The sequence below is a fragment of the Danio aesculapii genome, chromosome 16, assembly GCF_903798145.1.
Source record: "Danio aesculapii chromosome 16, fDanAes4.1, whole genome shotgun sequence".
In the NCBI taxonomy this organism is placed as follows: domain Eukaryota; kingdom Metazoa; phylum Chordata; class Actinopteri; order Cypriniformes; family Danionidae; genus Danio; species Danio aesculapii.
Genome location: NC_079450.1, coordinates 55,273,150 through 55,293,707, shown reverse-complemented (window position 1 = coordinate 55,293,707; position 20,558 = coordinate 55,273,150). Strand labels below are relative to the sequence as shown.

Below are 20,558 nucleotides of genomic sequence, written 5' to 3'. Positions count from 1 at the left end.
TTTCTGCTTAGAGTTGGACTTTAAAAGCTTTTACATTGGCATAAACAGTGCAGCAGAATCTCTACCCGTTGACATATTTCACATCTCACATGCACATTATACGCAGCCAAACGTCGTTCTGAACTGCTAAGAAGACACAGGTTTTGATTATTGCAGCCGCGGTTGTCAGAGTGATGACAACCTCACGGAGGCCACAGAAACACACTTTGAGGGCATGTTGAGTAGTGTGTGTGTAGGCAGGGCCGTTTATAGGCATAAGTTGCCGAGAGCGTCATCATCTGCCTTCAGAAGCTGGAACCAATGGAAATGGAAGCTCATAAGTGACTGATCTGGAACACTCCATACACAAGCCAATAAAACGATCTGAGTAATTATAGTGCCTATGTTATTTGCATTGAGAGTGAGTCTGGTATGCCTTAAACTGCTTGAATTGCAGATTTTTTTTTTTCTTCTTTTCCTAATTAGTATTTTCTTAATGTGTCCTCTTCAAATAATTTGCATGAATGGACGTCACACACTCTCTGTTTACAGTGAGAGAGGTGTAGTTGGTAAAGTATGCACATTATAGGCTTACATGAGTAATTAGGTGAACGTTACTCTTTCATCATGTATGATGTGCTGTATTGGTGTGTAAATGTTTGCTGCAGATATTGAGCTGTGATTTGTACTCACTCTTTTAAAGTGTTGTTGTTGTTGAATTTATGTTTATGTCAACAGGGATGCCTTTTCTGTAGAGTAGTTTGATGAGAAGGACATTTTTTAAAAATGTGACCCTTTTAAACATAAAATTGGTTAAATTAAGTACTGTTAATATGAAATATTGATAACAATGTGCATTATTTATAACAAGTGTTATTGTAGAATATTTAAATTTTAGATTTTTAATTGAAGAAGGTCAGTTTTTTGCTCTGATTTTGATAATTGAGTACAAATGTTCAAATAAAACCATAAAGAAATTTTATTTCATATTGAATTTAAGCACTTTCAATGACCTTTATTAGGTTTTAAGTACTTTCCTGGTCTTAAATCTACACGTCTGCAATTCATTCATTCATTTTCCTTTGGCTTAGTCTCTATTTCAGAGGTCACCACAGTGGAATGAACTGCCAACTATTCTGGCATATGTTTTAAACAGTGGAAACCCTTATGGGAGCACCCATACACACTCATTCACACACACACTCATACACTACGACCACTTTAGTTCATCAGTTCCCCTATAGCGCATGTGTTTGGATTGTGGGGGAAACCGGAGCATCCAGAGGAAACCCACGCTAACTCGGGGAGAACATGCACATACTCCGTACAGACATGCCAACTGACTCAGCCTGGACTCGAACCAGCAACCGTCTTGCTGTGAGGCGACAGTGCTAACCATTGAGACACCATGCCGCCCTGTCTGAAATTCAATTACTAAAATGCTTTTAAGAAGCGTGGGAACCCTGATTATAAATGTCTCACGACAGCCTTATGAACACCCCATCAAGTAAATTGTTACTACACTTGTTTTTATAATGGTTGCAGTATATCAAATCAATTCACCACTAGTTTGTTAAAAGAATATATAAGCACACAAGTTAAATCACACAATGTCACCAGCAACCATAATTTTAAAATACTGATCGTTTAAAAAAATGAAATAAATATATAAAAAAAAACAGTCGCAGCTTCCGGTTCATGTAGATTTTTACAGCTATATCTTTATCTTTACAGTTATCGTGTTTGATGTGAAGCCGTCAAACTAGCCTTGCTATTTTTTTTTATTAATTCCATAACAGGAACAATAGCATACAAAAAAAAAAAATATATATATATATATACACACACACACACACACACACACACACATACACACACACACATATATATATAACATTGAAGGAACAAATCAATAGAATAAAAATATATACTTTTACGATCTTTTAGGGTTTCAATATAATGCTTATAATCAATTTTAAACATTGGACCATCATTGGACCATTTTTGTTTGTGTACATGGTTTTTCCCATACATTTACATTAAATTAATAATCAAATTTGCCTCCAAAGTATTAATAATCAAATTTTGCTCCAAACAAATAATCATATTTTGCTCCAAAATATTACTCATTCATTTATTTTCTTTTCAGCTTAGTCCCTTTATTAATCTGGGGTCACCACAGGGGAATGAACCGCCAACTTATCCAGCACATGTTTTGCGCAGCCGCAACCCATCTCAGGGAAACATCCATATACACTCATGCACACTCATACACTACGGACAATTTAGCCTTTCCAAATCACCTGTACCGCATGTCTTTGGATTGTGGGGGAAACTGCAGCACCCGGAGGAAACCCACGCGAACGCAGGGAGAACATGCAAACCCCACACAGAAACGCCAACTGACCCAGCCAAGGCACGAACCAGCGACCTTCTTGCTGTGAGGCGACAGCACTACCTACTGCGCCACAGCGTCACTCCAAAATATTAATCAAATTTTGCAACAAAAAAATCTATTTTTTCTCCAAAGTATTAATAGTCAAATTTTGCACCAAAATATTAATAATCACTTGTTTTTGCTCCATAATAATAATCACATTTTGCTCCAAAGTATTAATAATAAAATGTTGCTCCAAAGTAGTATTAATAATAAAATTCAGCTCCAAAATAATAATCAAATTTTTCCCCAAGATAATAATCAAAATTTTCTCCAAAGTATTAATAATCATATTTTGCACCAAATTATTAATAATCACTTGTTTTTGCTCCATAATAATTATATAATCACATTTTGCTCAAAAGTAATAATCAAATTTTGCTCCAAAATAATATTAATAAAACAATTTTGCTCCAAAACATTAATCACATTTTGCTCCAGAATATTAATAATCATAATTTGCTCCAAAATATTAATCAAATTTTGCTTAAGTATATTAATAATCAAATTTTGCACCAAAGTAATAATAATCACATTTCTCCAAAATATTAATAATACAATTTTGCTCCAAAATAACAATCATATTCTGCTCTAGAATAATAATAATCAAATTTAGCTCAAGTATTAAAAATCATATTTTACTCCTAACTATGAATGAACACATTTTGCACCAAAATAATAATCAAATTTTTCTCCAGAATAATAATAATCAAATTTAGCTCAAGTATTAAAAATCATATTTTGCTCCAAACTATGAATGAACACATTTTCACCAAAATATTAATCAAATTTTGCTCCAAAGTATTAATAATCATATTTTGCACCAAATTATTACTAATTACTTGTTTTTGCTCCATAATAATAATAATAATAATCACATTTTGCTCCAAAGTATTAATAATCAAATGTTGCTCCAAAATAGTATTAATAATAAAATTCTGCTCCAAAATAATAATCACAATTTGCTCCAAATAATTAATAATCACATTTTTCCCCAATATAATAATCACATTTTCCTCCAAAGTATTAATATTCATATTTTGCACCAAATTATTAATAATCACTTGTTTTTGCTCCATAATAATAATATAATCACATTTTGCTCCAAAGTAATAATAAATTTTTGCTCCAAAGTAACTGGCCTTGCTATTTTCAGCTTCTGACAGTGAGCCAGACCTGCACAAGACCTTTATCCCCCCTTCATTTTCCTTCCTTCATAACTGCTATTTTCATTTTTCCGTGTCTCGTTATGGCTATAGCTGAGAGAGGGTGTTCGGTTGAGCGCACCGGCTGGTCCCTTAGACCCAGTAAATCAGTTCAGGCTTTAGTAAGTGCTGAAACAGTAGCAGGTAAATCACGAGAGTCCACGAGAGGGCTTTAAATTTCCTCTTAAATGCTGTGGGGCAGAGTGTGTGATGTGTAAAAGCCCTGTTTTCTTAATTTGATTTCCTCTAAATGCTTCTGCTCGGCCCCTGATTTACAGCCTATCCCTCTTTCTTTCTTTTTTTTTATTTGTTGGCAGAAAGCTGATCTTGCAGTGGCGCCACTGGCCATCACATACGTGCGGGAGAAGGTCATCGACTTTTCCAAACCCTTCATGACGCTGGGGATAAGTATACTGTACCGAAAACCCAACGGCACCAACCCGGGGGTCTTCTCCTTTCTCAACCCCCTGTCCCCCGACATCTGGATGTATATTCTGCTCGCTTACTTGGGTGTCAGTTGTGTGCTGTTTGTCATAGCCAGGTAACATACCAATCACATATGTATATATTTATATAGACATTACTGTACCATACATCATGAGCTCATCTCATTAACCTTTTCACACTTTGCAAGTTTTAATAATAGTGGTCATAAAGGAATAGTTTGCTGTAAATTGAATATTAAGTCATTATTTAGTCGCTTTAATTGTGTTCCAAGTCTGTAGGATTTTTTCATTTTATTTTATTTTATTTTTATTTTTTTATTTTTTTTATTTTATTTTATTTTATTTTATTTTATTTTTCATTTTATTTTATTTTTCATTTTGTTTTAATTTTTTTTTATTTTATTTTATTTTATTTTTTTATATTACATTTTATTTTGTATTGTGTTCCAAGTAAGTAGGATTTTATTTATTTATTTATTTATTTAATTAATTTTTTATTATTTGTTTATTTTATTTTAATTATTTTTAATTTTGTTTAATTTAATTTAATTAAATTTATTTATTAATTTTATTATTATTTTATTATTTTATTTTATTTTGTCTTCCAAGTATGTAAGATTTTATGTATTTTTTATTTATTTTATTTTTTAATTATTTTTCTAATTCAATTTAATTTATTTATTATTTTTTTTTCATTTTTCTTTTTTTTTTGCAATCTGTAAAATTTTATTTTATGGATTTTTAAAAATTATTTTTTTTTTTTGTGTGTGTTTTGTTTTGTTTTGTTTTGTTTTGTTTTGTTTTGTTTTGTTTTGTTTTGTTTTGTTTTGTTTTGTTTTGTTTTGTTTTGTTTTGTTTTGTTTTGTTTTGTTTGTTTTCCGAATCTGTAAGATTTTATTTTTATTTTATTTTATTTTATTTTATTTTATTTTATTTTATTTTATTTTATTTTATTTTATTTTATTTTATTTTATTTTATTTTATTTTATTTTATTTTATTTTATTTTATTTTTTATTGTGTTGTGTGCATGTGTGCGGGCAGGGACGGATTTAACCAATGAGCAAAGTAAGCGGCCACTTAGGGTCCCAGGAAATCTGGGGGCCCCAATTAAATATCTAGAAGTATAAATTATACCTATAAAACTATATATAACATCGTTTTCTAACATATTTTGTATGGTGAGAGTTACAAATACAATTTTAACGTAATTAAATGTTATTTAATATACAATCAAATATAATATGTATGTAATAATAATAATAATAATAATAATAATAATAATAATAATAATAATAATAATGATAATAATATTACAAAATAAAATATCATCATGGAGCAGTCCAGCAGTAAAATTACATAAACAAAAGTATATTTATTATTTTTAGTTGTAAATTCATTTTAAGAAATCTAATCATTTAAAATATTAAGATTGCATTCATTTCAAATGTCGAAAAGAAGATTGAGTAATATAAATAAACATTTTATTAAAGTAGAAAGGGTGCATTTCAGGACTTGGGCCCTATGGCTGGAATTGCTTAGGGCCCCAAGATCACTAAATCCACCCCTGCGTGCGGGCGTGCATGTGTGTGTGTGTGTGTGTTTATTTTATTTTTTATTTCGTCAACCCAACCTCCATCACTTCTCAATGAAAGAGCCTGCTTTAGTTTTCACTTATTTTATATATATTTTTAAATCTTCCATGGGAAAGTTTGACAGAATTGGAATGGCATGAGTTTGAGTAAATGATGACTTAAGGAATAGGTTAACTATTCCTTCAAGACTTCTGAATCCCACTCACAATATTTACATGATGAAGCCTCAGTGAGTTCCTGCAGGTGTGAATAGGAGATAACAAAGAGTTAAGGCATTCATTTTAGAGAGAGAAAGAAGAAACACACACACACACACACACACACACACAAGCACATACAGTGAATACACATGAGAAACATTGCTTTGGTTTTGATGTTGAAGAGCTACAGTGTGTGCCTCTCATGAGATAATGCGAGATAGCACAAGATAGCATAGATGCAAAATCACAGCTTCAACACTGTGTGTGAAAGACAGAAAATAGGAAGTGTTCAAGTGCGCGCATGTGTGTGTGTGTGTGAGAAAGAGAGTGAGATTGAGGCATTTTCTGGTGTGAAACGCAATCCTCTCCCCATCCCTCGCTGTCCTTACTGTGTCTAGTTTGTATACCTTTCTTTTCTCGTTGGGTTTTTCCACATCCTGCTTCGCAATTCCTATGGAAACAGACATTTTAGGACAACCTATTGCTAAACACACATATGCACACACACATATTTTGTACATTTGCATATCACACTTGAATCCATTCAACCTGCACTGCAAAAAATATTCCTAAATGAGCAGTTTTTACATATTTTGTGAATAAATTGTTAACATTTTTATTTCCCCCCATTTATTGATGCTTTTGAATTGCATATTGAGACCTTTATCTTTCATCCAACAATGTTTATTAACGCTTAAGTAAGAAAAAGTGACTTTTATGAACATTTTTAATAGTTTAAAGTGCTATATTGTCTGGGTTGGTGTTGTAATATATGCATTAGGTCATTACACACAGCAGTATTGGTCAAGATACACTGTAAAAATATCCAGAAATTCCAAAAATATCCTAAATTAACAGTTTTCCCATGTTTAAATACATTTTCTCCATTTATTTTAGTTGCATTATGGGATCTCTCTCTCGCGATCTTTCTTCCAAAAACGTATTTACCTTGAAAAGTTCAAAAAAGGGACTTTAAAAAAGTTTAAAATGCTTCATTGTATGGAATAGCGTTGTGTATTATGCTACAAAAACCATGTAATAAACCGCCAGCACATTTTCTGGTGTTTTGTTTCTCCATATATATTTTCTCATGCATTATTATTATTTAAAACTCCTAAAATGTTAATAAAAGTCACTTTGTTAAACTGTAGAGTTGAATTTTCAGCATCAAAAGTCGACAGAGCAGAGATCAACACCCGATAATGCAATTCACAACCATAAATAAACCAAAAAACAACACCTGTGAGTCATAAATACAGAAACTGTGAATTAATATGTTTTACAGTATAGAACTCACACACAGTTGTTTTCTCTAACTAACACTAATGTTATTTGCTCTGAAACTAAGTAGAGACTTAATTATATTCCCCAGCCCTTTCATTGTCAGATTTATACATAAGATACAAGAAAATACATATAAGTAAATTAATAAATAAATAGAGTTGGATTGAGACAGGAGGGAGACTTGCATGCAATATTTAATTTTTTAAAGTCTTGATCTCACATGAGGTAGTGCGGCTGACATTTGACTATCACAATTTGAACTATTAGTTGCTAGGCAACCATCCAACTCATCCATCCCATAATTACAAAATGCGATTGGTCTTTCCTTCCATTAGACCTTCAGTGTTTCCATTAAAAATGCATCGTGTTTGACTTTATACACTGTTTCTGTTCAAACTAAGGTGAAAATGTCTGTTACACTTTACTTGGAGTGTTCATAAGACCTTTATAATCATTAATGTGAATGTTTTTTTGTGCATGCTTATAACAACTGTCATTAAGTTTTATTAAGCGCTCAGTTATGTCATTTTAAATGCAAAGATGACATTGTTATGACAACTTTACTTAAACAAATACATCACAACCTGTTTTTGTCGTTGTCATGAGAACTTGACATTATCAAGACAACAAATCAGTAAATATTAAGGACACTCTTAAATTGATTTGACAAGAGATATTTTAATCACAAATACAGTGAAAACGAGATCATAAAATATTCACAATACAGTTATAATGCCTCATGACAATCATGTTTATGACAGATTTATGACAGGTTACAGTATGTTGTCTTGGTAATGTCAAGTTGTCATAACAAGCAATGTCATCTTTGCATTAACAATGACAAAAATGAGGAAATCACACTTAATAACACCTCATTCATATTCATCACATGTGTCATGTCATGATTATAAAGGTTTCATGACAGTCTTATGAACACCTCTTCAAGTAAAATATGACCAAAACTTATTTTGGCAGAATCAAAATCTTCTATTTATTAGTTTATTAGAGCCATAATAATGCTACAAAATATTGTCCACTCGCACTATTATGCATGCTTATAACAACTGTCATAAAGTCTTATTAAGTGCTCAGTTATGGCATTTTAAATGCAAAGATGACATTGTCTGTTCTAACAACTGACATAAAAATGCAACCTGTTGTATTTGTCATAACAACTTGACATTACCAAGACACCAAAACTTGTCATAAATCTGTCATAAACATGATTGTCATGAAGCCATTATAAATATGTCATTAAATATTAATAATGCTCTTATAAAATGATTTGACGTGAAACATTTTAATCCCAAATACAGTTTATTACACTGAAAATGTCATCAGAAAAAATATTAACGACGCAATTATATGGCCTAATGACAATCATGTTTATGACAGATTTATGACAGGTTACAGTATGTTGTCTTGATAATGTCAAGTTGTCATAACAAGCAATGTCATCTTTGCATTAACAATGACAAAAATGAGGAAATCACACTTAATAACATCTCATTCATATTCATCACGTGTCATGTCATGATTATAAAGGTTTCATGACAGTCTTATGAACACCTCTTCAAGTAAAATATGACCAAAACTTATTTTGGCAGAATCAAAATCTTCTATTTATTAGTTTATTAGAGCCATAATAATGCTACAAAATCTTGTCCACTCGCACTATTATGCATGCTTATAACAACTGTCATAAAGTCTTATTAATCGCTCAGTTATGGCATTTTAAATGCAAAGATGACATTGTCTGTTCTAACAACTTGACATAAAAAATGCAACCTGTTTTTGTCTTTGTCATAACAACTTGACATTACCAAGACACCAAAACTTGTCATAAATCTGTCATAAACATGATTGTTATAAAGCCATTATAAATATGTCATCAATTGAATTTGTTATTAAAATGTCATTAAATATTAATAATGCTCTTATAAAATGATTTGACGTGAAACATTTTAATTACAGTTTATTACACTGAAAATGTCATCAGATAAAATATTAACGACGCAATTATAATGCCTAATGACAATCATGTTTATGACAGATTTATGACAGGTTACAGTATGTTGTCTTGGTAATGTCAAGCTGTCATAACAAGCAATGTCATCTTTGCATTAACAATGGCAAAAATGAGGAAATCACACTTAATAACACCTCATTCATATTCATCACATGTGTCATGTCATGATTATAAAGGTTTCATGACAGTCTTATGAACACCTCTTCAAGTAAAATATTACCAAAACTTATTTTGGCAGAATCAAAATCTTCTATTTATTAGTTTATTAGAGCCATAATAATGCTACAAAATATTGTCCACTCGCACTATTATGCATGCTTATAACAACTGTCATGAAGTCTTATTAAGTGCTCAGTTATGGCATTTTAAATGCAAAGATGACATTGTCTGTTCTAACAACTGACATAAAAATGCAACCTGTTGTCTTTGTCATAACAACTTGACATTACCAAGACACCAAAACTTGTCATAAATCTGTCATAAACATGATTGTCATGAAGCCATTATAAATATGTCATCAATTGAATTTGTCATTAAAATGTCATTAAATATTAATAATGCTCTTATAAAATGATTTGACGTGAAACATTTTAATCACAGTTTATTACACTGAAAATGTCATCAGAAAAAATATTAACGACGCAATTATAATGCCTCATGACAATCATGTTTATGACAGATTTATGACAGGTTACAGTATGTTGTCTTGGTAATGTCAAGTTGTCATAACAAACAATGTCATCTTTGCATTAACAATGACAAAACTGAGGAAATCACTTAATAACATCTCATTCACATTCATCACATGTCATGTCATGATTATAAAGGTTTCATAACAGTCTTATGAACACCTCTTCAGGTAAAATGTTACCAAAATGTGTTTTGGAGTAATACAAATCTATCTATCTATCTATCTATCTATCTATCTATCTATCTATCTATCTATCTATCTATCTATCTATCTATCTATCTATCTATCTATCTATCTATCTATCTATCTATCTATCTATCTATCTATCTATCTATCTATCTATCTATCTATCTATCTATCTATCTATCTATCTATCTATCTATCTATCTATCTATCTATCTATCTATCTATCTATCTATCTATCTATCTATCTATCTATCTATCTATCTATCTATCTATCTATCTATCTATCTATCTATCTATCTATCTATCTATCTATCTATCTATCTATCTATCTATCTATCTATCTATCTATCTATCTATCTATCTATCTATCTATCTATCTATCTATCTATCTATCTATCTATCTATCTATCTATCTATCTATCTATCTATCTATCTATCTATCTATCTATCTATCTATCTATCTATCTATCTATCTATCTATCTATCTATCTATCTATCTATCTATCTATCTATCTGAGCTATAATAATGGTACAAACTCATTTCCTCTGGCACTGTTACTTTCCATCGGTCGTCATTTGAAGGATGGTGTGGAGAAATCCAAAGAAAAGGCCTTGTTTTAACCCTAGAGCTCTCGGGTTGATCACGTTTAGCTGGTCCGAGCCAAGAGTTTTATGGTTAATGCATCTGTGCTTTCTTTTTTTTTTCTTTTTCTTTAAATGTTACTGGCAATATGATCACACAAGTTTATAACAAGCTACAACTGCCATCTAAGTTGGTTCAGAATATGCACCTTTCACCGTATAACTGCACTCATGTTAATTGTGGGTAAGTGTTCACCTTTCCATTCCTCAACTAGAGCCGTCTAGTACAAATATACATAATAATAATAGAACAATGGCATGCTTTAACAGAAACACACAGCTGAGAAGACCTAACACAAGCCTTACCGTGTTTATGTGTTTGTCTCTGTGTACACATTTCTTTATGTGTGCATGTGCGACTGCTTTTTGTATGTGCGCTCTAAAGCCGATATATATGCAGCGAACGTGTCTGCGTGTGCGAGCGAAAGACAGAGCGAGAGAGAAAGAGATCACAGGGTGACATAATGGGGACTGGTGGAGGGCTTCCTAAGGCTTTTTTTTTCTCACCATGCAGTATTTAGAAACCTTCCTTCTGGGCACAGTATGAAAGTCAAATATTTATCCTCTTCTCGGAATCTGTAATGCATATCAGAAGTTGTTGTTCTTGTTGTTTTTTCTCTCCCTCTATTCTGCGAAAGCAGGTGATGAAACAAGTCTCCGTTTTAAACGAGTCACACTTTTGGTTTTCGGCGTTTGCCATAAAGCAAACGTGGCTGAAAATCACACGGTTGTTTCAAATGCAGTCTTCAAATAAATCTGTGAATGAATGTGGTGAATACACTCACCCGCTTTGAATGTAATGGGCATTATTAGTGGTTATCAGCTGATAGATATGGGCTAGTAGGGGCCTTCTGCGCCTACTAGTAAGCTCAGAAGGCTGTTATCATCCATCAACATGGTTAATCAGCTATAATAATAGCAAAGACTCCAGATCCAGATCTGTTTTTACATTACTGTGATGGTTGGGTTTAGGGTTTGGGTGGGGGTAGACATTAATAAAATATAATTTATAGAGTAATTTAATAAATAACATGCATAATACTCAGTATAATTACTGTTTTTACATTAGTTTAAGGGTTGGGGGAGGTGTAGATGTTAATAAAATATAATTTATTCAGTAATTTAATAAATAACATACATAATACTCTGTATAATTACTGTTTTTACATTAGTTTAAGGGTTGGAGTAGGGGTAGACTTTAATAAAATATAATTTATTCAGTAATTTAATAAATAACATACATAATACTCTGTATAATTACTGTTTTTACATTAGTTTAAGTGTTGGAGTTGGGGTAGACGTTAATAAAATATAATTTATTGAGTAATTTATTAAAATATGCTCAGTATAATTACTGTATTCACATTAGTTTAAGGGTTGGTGTAGGAGTAGACGTTAATAAAATATAATTTATTGAGTAATTTATAAATAACATAAATAATACTCAGTATAATTACTGTATTCACATTAGTTTAAGGGTTGGGGGAGGGGTAGACAATAATAAAATATAATTAATGAGAAATTTTATAGTTAAACTAATTTCGAGAGGATCACATGCTTATGATTGACACGGCAGGCCCAGAGTCAAGGTAATGTACGATCCACCAATCAGACGATCCTAACTCAGTATAAATAACCAAAGCATCTTACCTTAATCATCTTCGTCTTGAAGAATCACCCCTTCCACCCCCTCTCCTCCTCTTTTTTCCTCTATAGGGCAGCACGGTGGCCCAGTGGCTAGCACTGTTGCCTCACAGCAAGAATGCCTCCAGTTCGGTTCTCTACCCGGCCAGTTGGCATTTCTGTGTGGAGTTTATGTTCTCCCCGTGCTCGCGTGGGTTTTCCCCGGGTCCTCCGGTTTCCTCCCAAAGTCCAAAACATGAGACATAAGTAAACTGACTAAACCAAATCAGCACCATAGTCAAATTCCACCAGCAGCACACCCTCATAGCAATCCTTAAGCAGCAGCAGGAGAGGGGGGGGGTGGTTCTCGAGATCTACCTGAGCTCAAACTCCGCTCTCGCCCTGCAAACGGGAGGAAGCCCCAGGCTTGAGGATCTTATTAGCTCAGGGCTCTCTGCTGGGACAGCATGCCAAACAAGCTTTATAATCAATCATCAGCTAAGTGTGAACTCTTGAAATAATCTAAATAATTGTTGTGGTTAATCAGCTGTACTAATAGAGAAGATTCCAGATCCAGATCTGTTTTTACATTACTGTGTTGGTTGGGGTAGGGGTAGACGATAATATACAGTTAATGGGAAACTTAAAGAGCCCCTATTATGGGTTTTTAAAAATGATCTTCCATGCAGTGTGTAACTGCAGTGGAAGTGAAAGGTCACACTGCAAGGTCAACTGTAGTGTGTAAATCTGTAATGAAAATTATTGATTCTTTATTGAAATTGTCGACTCAGAGTCGAATGAATGAATTGTGTTAAGTTCGGATCTTTTGCTTGAATACATCAACGTCGACAGGGTACATCACCAAATATGTAGTTCCAGTTCCGGTATAACGTGAACGAGCCTTTCCCTTCAGACACTAGCGGAGCACGGGGATCACAGGACTGATCATGACGTGAAGATGATGATCACTGACAGATGGAGATTCGGCTGTGGGGAATAAAGGGTTAAAATTCTCTTTTTTACAACAACACCACAGTGTAGCCAATCGGCCGTTTGCTCTTAAAGCAAGGAGCAGCAGAGACTATTATGTATGGAACTTTTTTCAGACAGGAACTTTGTCAGTAACTTCATTCATTCATTTTCTTGTCGGCTTAGTCCCTTTATTAATCTGGGGTCGCCACAGCGGAACGAACCGCCAACTTATCCAGTATTTGTTTTACGCTGCGGATGCCCTTCCAGCCGTAACCAATCTCTTGGAAACATCCACACACACTCATACACTACGGACAATTTAGCCTACCCAACTCACCTGTACCGCATGTCTTTGGAATGTGGGGGAAACCGGAGCACCTGGAGGAAACCCACGCGAACGCAGGGAGAACATGCAAACTCCACACAGAAACGCCAACCGACCCAGCCGAGACTCGAACCAGCGACCTTCTTGCTGTGAGGCGACAGCACTACCTACTGCGCCACTGCGTCGCCGTGTTAGTAACTTTTACAGTTCAAATGGACCAGTTTCTTCTTCCTCTGCATCATAACATGTAAGTGTGTTTAAAATTGTTGCCTCGTTTTGTGTAGTTTGCAAAACGTGTGTAATTGTGTGTTGTAATCACCCCGCGTGGCTTGTATTGAGTTATCTATTATAGATCAGTGCTTGTACTGTGTCTCTCAGGTTAAATCTGTATGGGGCTGTTCACATATTGTGTCCAAAACTACGTTAAAAACGTGACGCGTGCTTCTTCCTTTACCGATTCAAATGCGTTTCTGAACTCGCGATCCTCTGCTGTTTGCCTTTGCTATGGCCACCATCAGCAATTCCTACACAAGTGCGACGTGGTCAATTTTCAATATGGTTCAACTTTTGCCACTGTGTGTATTAATTCTGAATGTGTGTTGTTGTTAATACTTGGGGTTAGCATTAGGAGTAGAGTAATATGCTGGTGTTTAACTGCATTGCTTTAATGCATTTCTGCATTGGGCTCTCACATACTCTCTGCTACTTCATAACATAGTCTCGCGCTAAACACAGTCGACCAATCACAACAGACTGGGTCATCGCTCAACTGGGTCAAGAAATGAACTGTTGAACAAATCATATGGTAGTCTTTTGAATAATTAGGTAAACATAAATTCATATTATAAGACATTGAAAGTGTTTTTTGACCTTGCATGCAGATCAGCTTGTTGTTGGAGACCCCTAAAACCAAAATATGATCCCTTTATTATTCAAAATAGGGGCTCTCTAACTTCTTTAAGGGCTCTTTAAGCTGAAGCCCTATGTGATCTATAGCTGATTAACCAAGTGGATGGATGATAACAGCTTTCTGAGCCTAGTAGGTGCAGAAGGCCCCAACTGGCCCATATCTATCAGCTGATAACCACTAATAACACCCATTCAATCAAGTGATAACATTCAAATCGGTTGATATACTATACTTGAAAGGGTGTTCGTAAGACTGCCATGAAACCTTTATGATCATGAAGGAGTGTGAATGAGATGTTATCCATATGACAACTGTTATTAAGTGTCATTTGCTTGGTTGTATCATTTTAAATGCGAAGATTGCATTGTTTGTTATGGCAACTTCACATAAATACATTACAAGCTGTCGTGTCATTACTGAGATGTCATAAATCTGTCATAAACATGACTGTCATGAAGCCGTTTTAAATGAGTCAGGAGATTTATAACAGCGTCATTACTATTTGTTGACCTCATACAGTGGCACAAGCTTAATTTGTCAATAAAATGTCATTTAAATATGAACGATGCTGTTCAAAATGAGATGTTTAATGACAAATTCAGTCAAAGCATGATCAGAAAAATATGCACAGTTATAATGCTTCACGACAGTCATGTTTATGACATATTTATGACAAGTTTTGTTGTCTTGGGAAGGTCAAGTTGTCCAAAAAAAAAACGTTTGTGATGTATTTGTTTATGTCAAGTTGTCAAAACAGACAGTGTCATCTTTGCATTTCAATTAAACACTTAATGACAGTTGTCATAAGCATACATGAAATCTCATTCACATTCACAATGTGGGTTAGGTCCTGATTATAAAGGTTTCATGACAGTCTTATGAACATCTCTTCAAGTAAAGTGGTACCATACATGATACCACAACATATTTGTATCAAAGGCAAGCATATCTTATCATTACATATAATAATACCCCGTCTTTTGCGCAATGAAGTAATAATAAGTAATACATAGTATATAAATATTAAGCAAGGCACCCTAAGTCATCCTTTAATTACCCTTTAATTGATCCACCGCACTGTTGAAAAGTGGAAACATGTTTATTATATTTCTATATTCAATTTTACTAAGTAAAACAAAGGCCTGAAATGTGATTCTAGACATTTTATGTAATTTACTGTTATGTAAATGGATTGGATTGTGAGAAAGCGTACTAAAAAAGAATGAAGCATGTGATTGTTTGAAGAGAATGGCGTGAAATATAGGATTTAAGTTCAATTCATAAGATAATGTCCTTCATTAATTTGATCATTTATTCAGTCTTTCATTCATTCATTTGTTTGTTCAGTTATTTGTTCATGTATTGATTAATTCATTTATTTATTCATTCATTTATGTATTTATTCATGCAGTCTTTCATTCATTCATTCATTCATTCATTCATTTGTTCGTTCATTCATTCATTCAGTCATTCATTAGTTTGTTCATTCATTCATTCGTTCATTTGTTCATGTATTGATTAATTCATTTATTTATTCATTCATTTATGTATTTATTCATGCAGTCTTTCATTCATTCATTAATTCATTTGTTCGTTCATTCATTCATTCAGTCATTCATTAGTTTGTTCATTCATTCATTCGTTCATTTGTTCATGTATTGATTAATTCATTTATTTATTCATTCATTTATGTATTTATTCATGCAGTCTTTCATTCATTCATTAATTCATTTGTTCGTTCATTCATTCATTCATTCATTCATTAGTTTGTTCATTCATTTATTTGTTCATTTGTTCATGTATTGATTAATTCATTTATTTATTCATTCATTTATGTATTTATTCATGCAGTCTTTCATTCATTAATTCATTCATTTGTTCGTTAATTCATTCATTCATTCATTCATTAGTTTGTTCATTCATTCATTTGTTCATTTGTTCATGTATAGATTAATTTATTTATTTATTCATTCATTTATGTATTTATTTATGCAGTCTTTCATTCATTTAGTCATTCATTCATTCATTCATCCGTTCATTAGTTTGTTCATTCATTCATTTGTTCATGTATTGATTCATTCATTTATTTATTCATTCATTTATGTATTTATTCATGACGTCTTTTATTCATACATTAATTAATTAATTCATTCATTCATCCATTCATTCGTTCATTTGTTCATTTGTTCATGTATTAATTCATCAATCAGTGCATTCATTCATTCGTCCTATATTCGTCCATTCATTTGTCCATTCGTTCGTTCATTAATTAATTCTTTAATTCATTCCTTCATTCATTCATTCATTAATCAGTGCATTCATTTGTTAATTCATTCAACTGTCAACTTATCCAGCACGTTTTATGCAGCGGATGCCCTTCCAGCCGCAACCCATCACTCATTCACACACGTACACTACGGGCAATTTAGCCTACCCAACTCACCTGTACCGCATATCTTTGGACTGTGGGGGAAACCGGAGCATCTGGAGGAAACCCACGCGAACACAGAGAGAACATGCAAACTCCACACAGAAATGCCAACTGACCCAGCCGAGGCTTGAACCAGCGACCCTCTTGCTGTGAGGCGACAGCGCTACCTACTGCGCCACTGCGTCGTCGTCATTTGTTAATTCATTAATGTATCTATTAATTAATTCATTCATTCATTCATCCATGTTTTCATTTATTAATTTGTTCCTTTATGTATTTATGTATTCATTCATTCATTTGTTAATTCATTAATGTATTAATTTAATAATTCATTAATTCATCATTAATTCATTAATTAAATCAATCATTTATTCATTCATTAATGTATTCATCAATTTGATTATTTATTTATCCATTCACCCATCTATGCATTCATTTAATAATTTGTTCATTCATGTATTCATGTATTAATTCATCAATTTGTTCAGTTGTTTATTCATTCATTCATTCATCCATCCATCCGTGCATTCATGTTGATTTGTTAATTCAATAATGTATTCGTTCACGTATTTGTTCAATCATTCATTCACACATTATTCATCACACTGGATTTTTTTTTTGTCTTTAACTGTATGCAGTATTTATAGCACACCTCTCCTTAATGAGCAGACCGATTCAAGTAAGCAGGATGAGTTGCGCACCGGAGTTTAATTCTGAGGCTTTTGGAGCTTCTTCAAATCCCTAAACGAAAGTATGAACAATATTTGTAGCAGTGCTTTTCTTAGTAAACATCACTAATGAAGCGTTGTCCTCAGTGCGGTGAGAAAAGCCAAGCATGCGTAACGAAAAGATCTGTGCTCCTCACAGGATGAGTAATGCTTTCAGCAGCCTGGGCAAGTGCTTATCAGATCCCACTCATTTCCAGGTGGAATATGCTTCTAAATGGGCTGCACTTAGGATGATTTACCAGACTGCTGTGTGGAGCTGACTAGATAATTAACTCCGAGGCTATACGAGGGAAGGGGATGGAAAGAAAAAAACACCACAAAAATCATTTCAACTGTTTTGCTCTTAGAAGTATTTTACATACACTTACCTGAGAATTAACATATACAACAGATGAGTTTTGAATTAAATGTATTTACTTATACTGTAAAAAATGCTTACTTATTTACTTATTTCCTTATATACTTACTTATTTACTTATTTATTTGCTTATTTACTTGTATACTTACATATTTACTTATTTATGTATTTATTTACCTACTTATTTACTTACATATTTACTTATTTACTTATTTATTTACTTGCTTATTTACTTATATACTTACATATTTACTTATTTATGTACTTATTTACTTATTTACTTATTCATTTACTTACTTATTTACTTAAATATTTACTTATATATTTACTTATTTACTCATTTATGTATTTACTTATTGACTGACTTATTTACTTATTTAGTTATTTACTTATTTACTTATTTATTTACTTATTTATTTACTTATTTACTTATATACTTACATATTTGCTTATTTACTTATCTATTTACTACTTAATTACTTATTTATTTATATACTTGAATATTTACTTATTTATGTACTTATTTAACTAGTTATTTACTTACATATTTCCTTAAATACTTACTTATTTACTTATTTATTTACTTATTTATTTTTACTTGTATACTTATTTACTTATATACCTACATATTTGCTTATTTACTTATCTATTTGCTACTTTATTACTTACTTATTTCCTTATTTATTTGCTTATTTACTTGTATATTTACTTATTTATGTATTTATTTACCTACTTATTTACTTACATATTTACTTATTCATTTACTGACTTATTTACTTTAATATTTACTTATATATTTACTTATTTACTCATTTATGTATTTACTTATTTACTTATTGACTGACTTATTTACTTATTTAGTTATTTACTTATTTACTTAAATATTTACTTATATATTAACTTATTTACCCATTTATGTATTTACTTATTTACTTATTTAGTTATTTACTTATTTACTTATTTATTTACTTATTTATTTACTTATTTACTTATATACTTACATATTTGCTAATTTACTTATCTATTTACTACTTAATTACTCACGTATTTACTTATATACTTAAATATTTACTTATTTATGTACTTATTTAACTAGTTATGTACTTACATATTTCCTTAAATACTTACTTATTTACTTATTTATTTACTTATATATTTTTACTTGTATACTTATTTACTTATTTACTTATATACTTACATATTTGCTTATTTACTTATCTATTTGCTACTTTATTACTTATTTACTTATATACTTATTTACTTATTTATTTACTTATATATTTTACTTGTATACTTATTTACGTATTTATTTACTTATTTACTTATATATTTACTTATATATGTATTTACTTATATACTTATTTACTTATATACTTATTTACTTTCTTATTTACTTTCTTATTTACTTATTTATTTTCTTTCATACTTACATCTAAATCGTTACATTTAGCTTTGTTTTAGTTAGAAGATGTAATACTTAAACTTGTAAAATACATACATTTTTATTTCAGTGTCATATAATCTAATAAATATGCGCCTTGTAATATTTTTAATTAACAATTACAACACTGACTGACTACCCTTTTTTGTATTTCTAAACACAAACCTTACAATTTTGCAAAAAAATAAAAAATACTATTAATGATTTGTGCTCAAAAATTATTAAAAAAATGCGAAAGGTTGAGCTTAAATAAATATAATTAAACATATAATCTAAAATTAAATTAAATTAATTTATTTAGATTTTATGTGAATTCATTCATTTTCCTTTGGCTTAGTCCCTGATTATCAGTGGTTTCCACAACAGAATGAACCGCCAACTATCATCTGTTTATTTATTCCAAAACATACTAATTTAGGAATTTAAAGGAGCTCATGGTTGACATTGGAATACTACAGAGTGCTTTAGACATCTCTTAAGAGCAAACCCCAGTAAATCCAATGCTGAACATGCAGTCAGTCTGTGAAATCTATGCTAGTGTATTGATTAGCAATGGATCCTCATGTTGTTACAGTACCTTATTGAATCGTATGTTAGCTCAACAACATGACCTCAGTGTTCTTGATGCCAAATACCATCAGTATTTAAATACATCAGTCTTCCAGATCAGTTATCAGGTGTGCGATCGCGATGCCTTTCTATATAAAATAAATAAATAAATAAAATGCCACCATTGTTCTTCCCAGAGGCGTCAACGTTTTGTAAGCCTCCGTTTATCTCTTGATGTTGACCTTGCTCCAAATGTTCCCTCAGCAGTGCAGATGACCGGAGATAACAGAAGGTCAGTATAATTGGATCAAACTGACAGCTAACGGGCGACTGACGTTTCCCGCAGCAGCAGGTTAAGCCGCGGATACAGGCTGTTCATCACACGCTTCAGTCCATCACAAGTGTCCATGCTAGATTTGCCGTTAGTAATTGGCTTTACAGAAACACGATTGTGTGAACTTGCTCAAAGACCCTGAGGATGAGAGGTCTGGGCCCGCAGTCGTGTGTGAGCAAGTTTATAGATCGGATG

General features: G+C 32.1%; 1 protein-coding gene across 1 annotated transcript in view; it reads left to right on the top strand.

Moving 5' to 3' along the window:
* Positions 1–20,558, top strand: part of grik2 (glutamate receptor, ionotropic, kainate 2) — a 309,147-nt gene that overhangs the window by 227,845 nt on the left and 60,744 nt on the right. Inside the window, exon 11 of the mRNA XM_056475005.1 lies at positions 3,939–4,162. Within this exon, the coding sequence (XP_056330980.1) occupies positions 3,939–4,162 (224 nt within the window). The remainder of the gene's footprint in view (positions 1–3,938; positions 4,163–20,558) is intronic.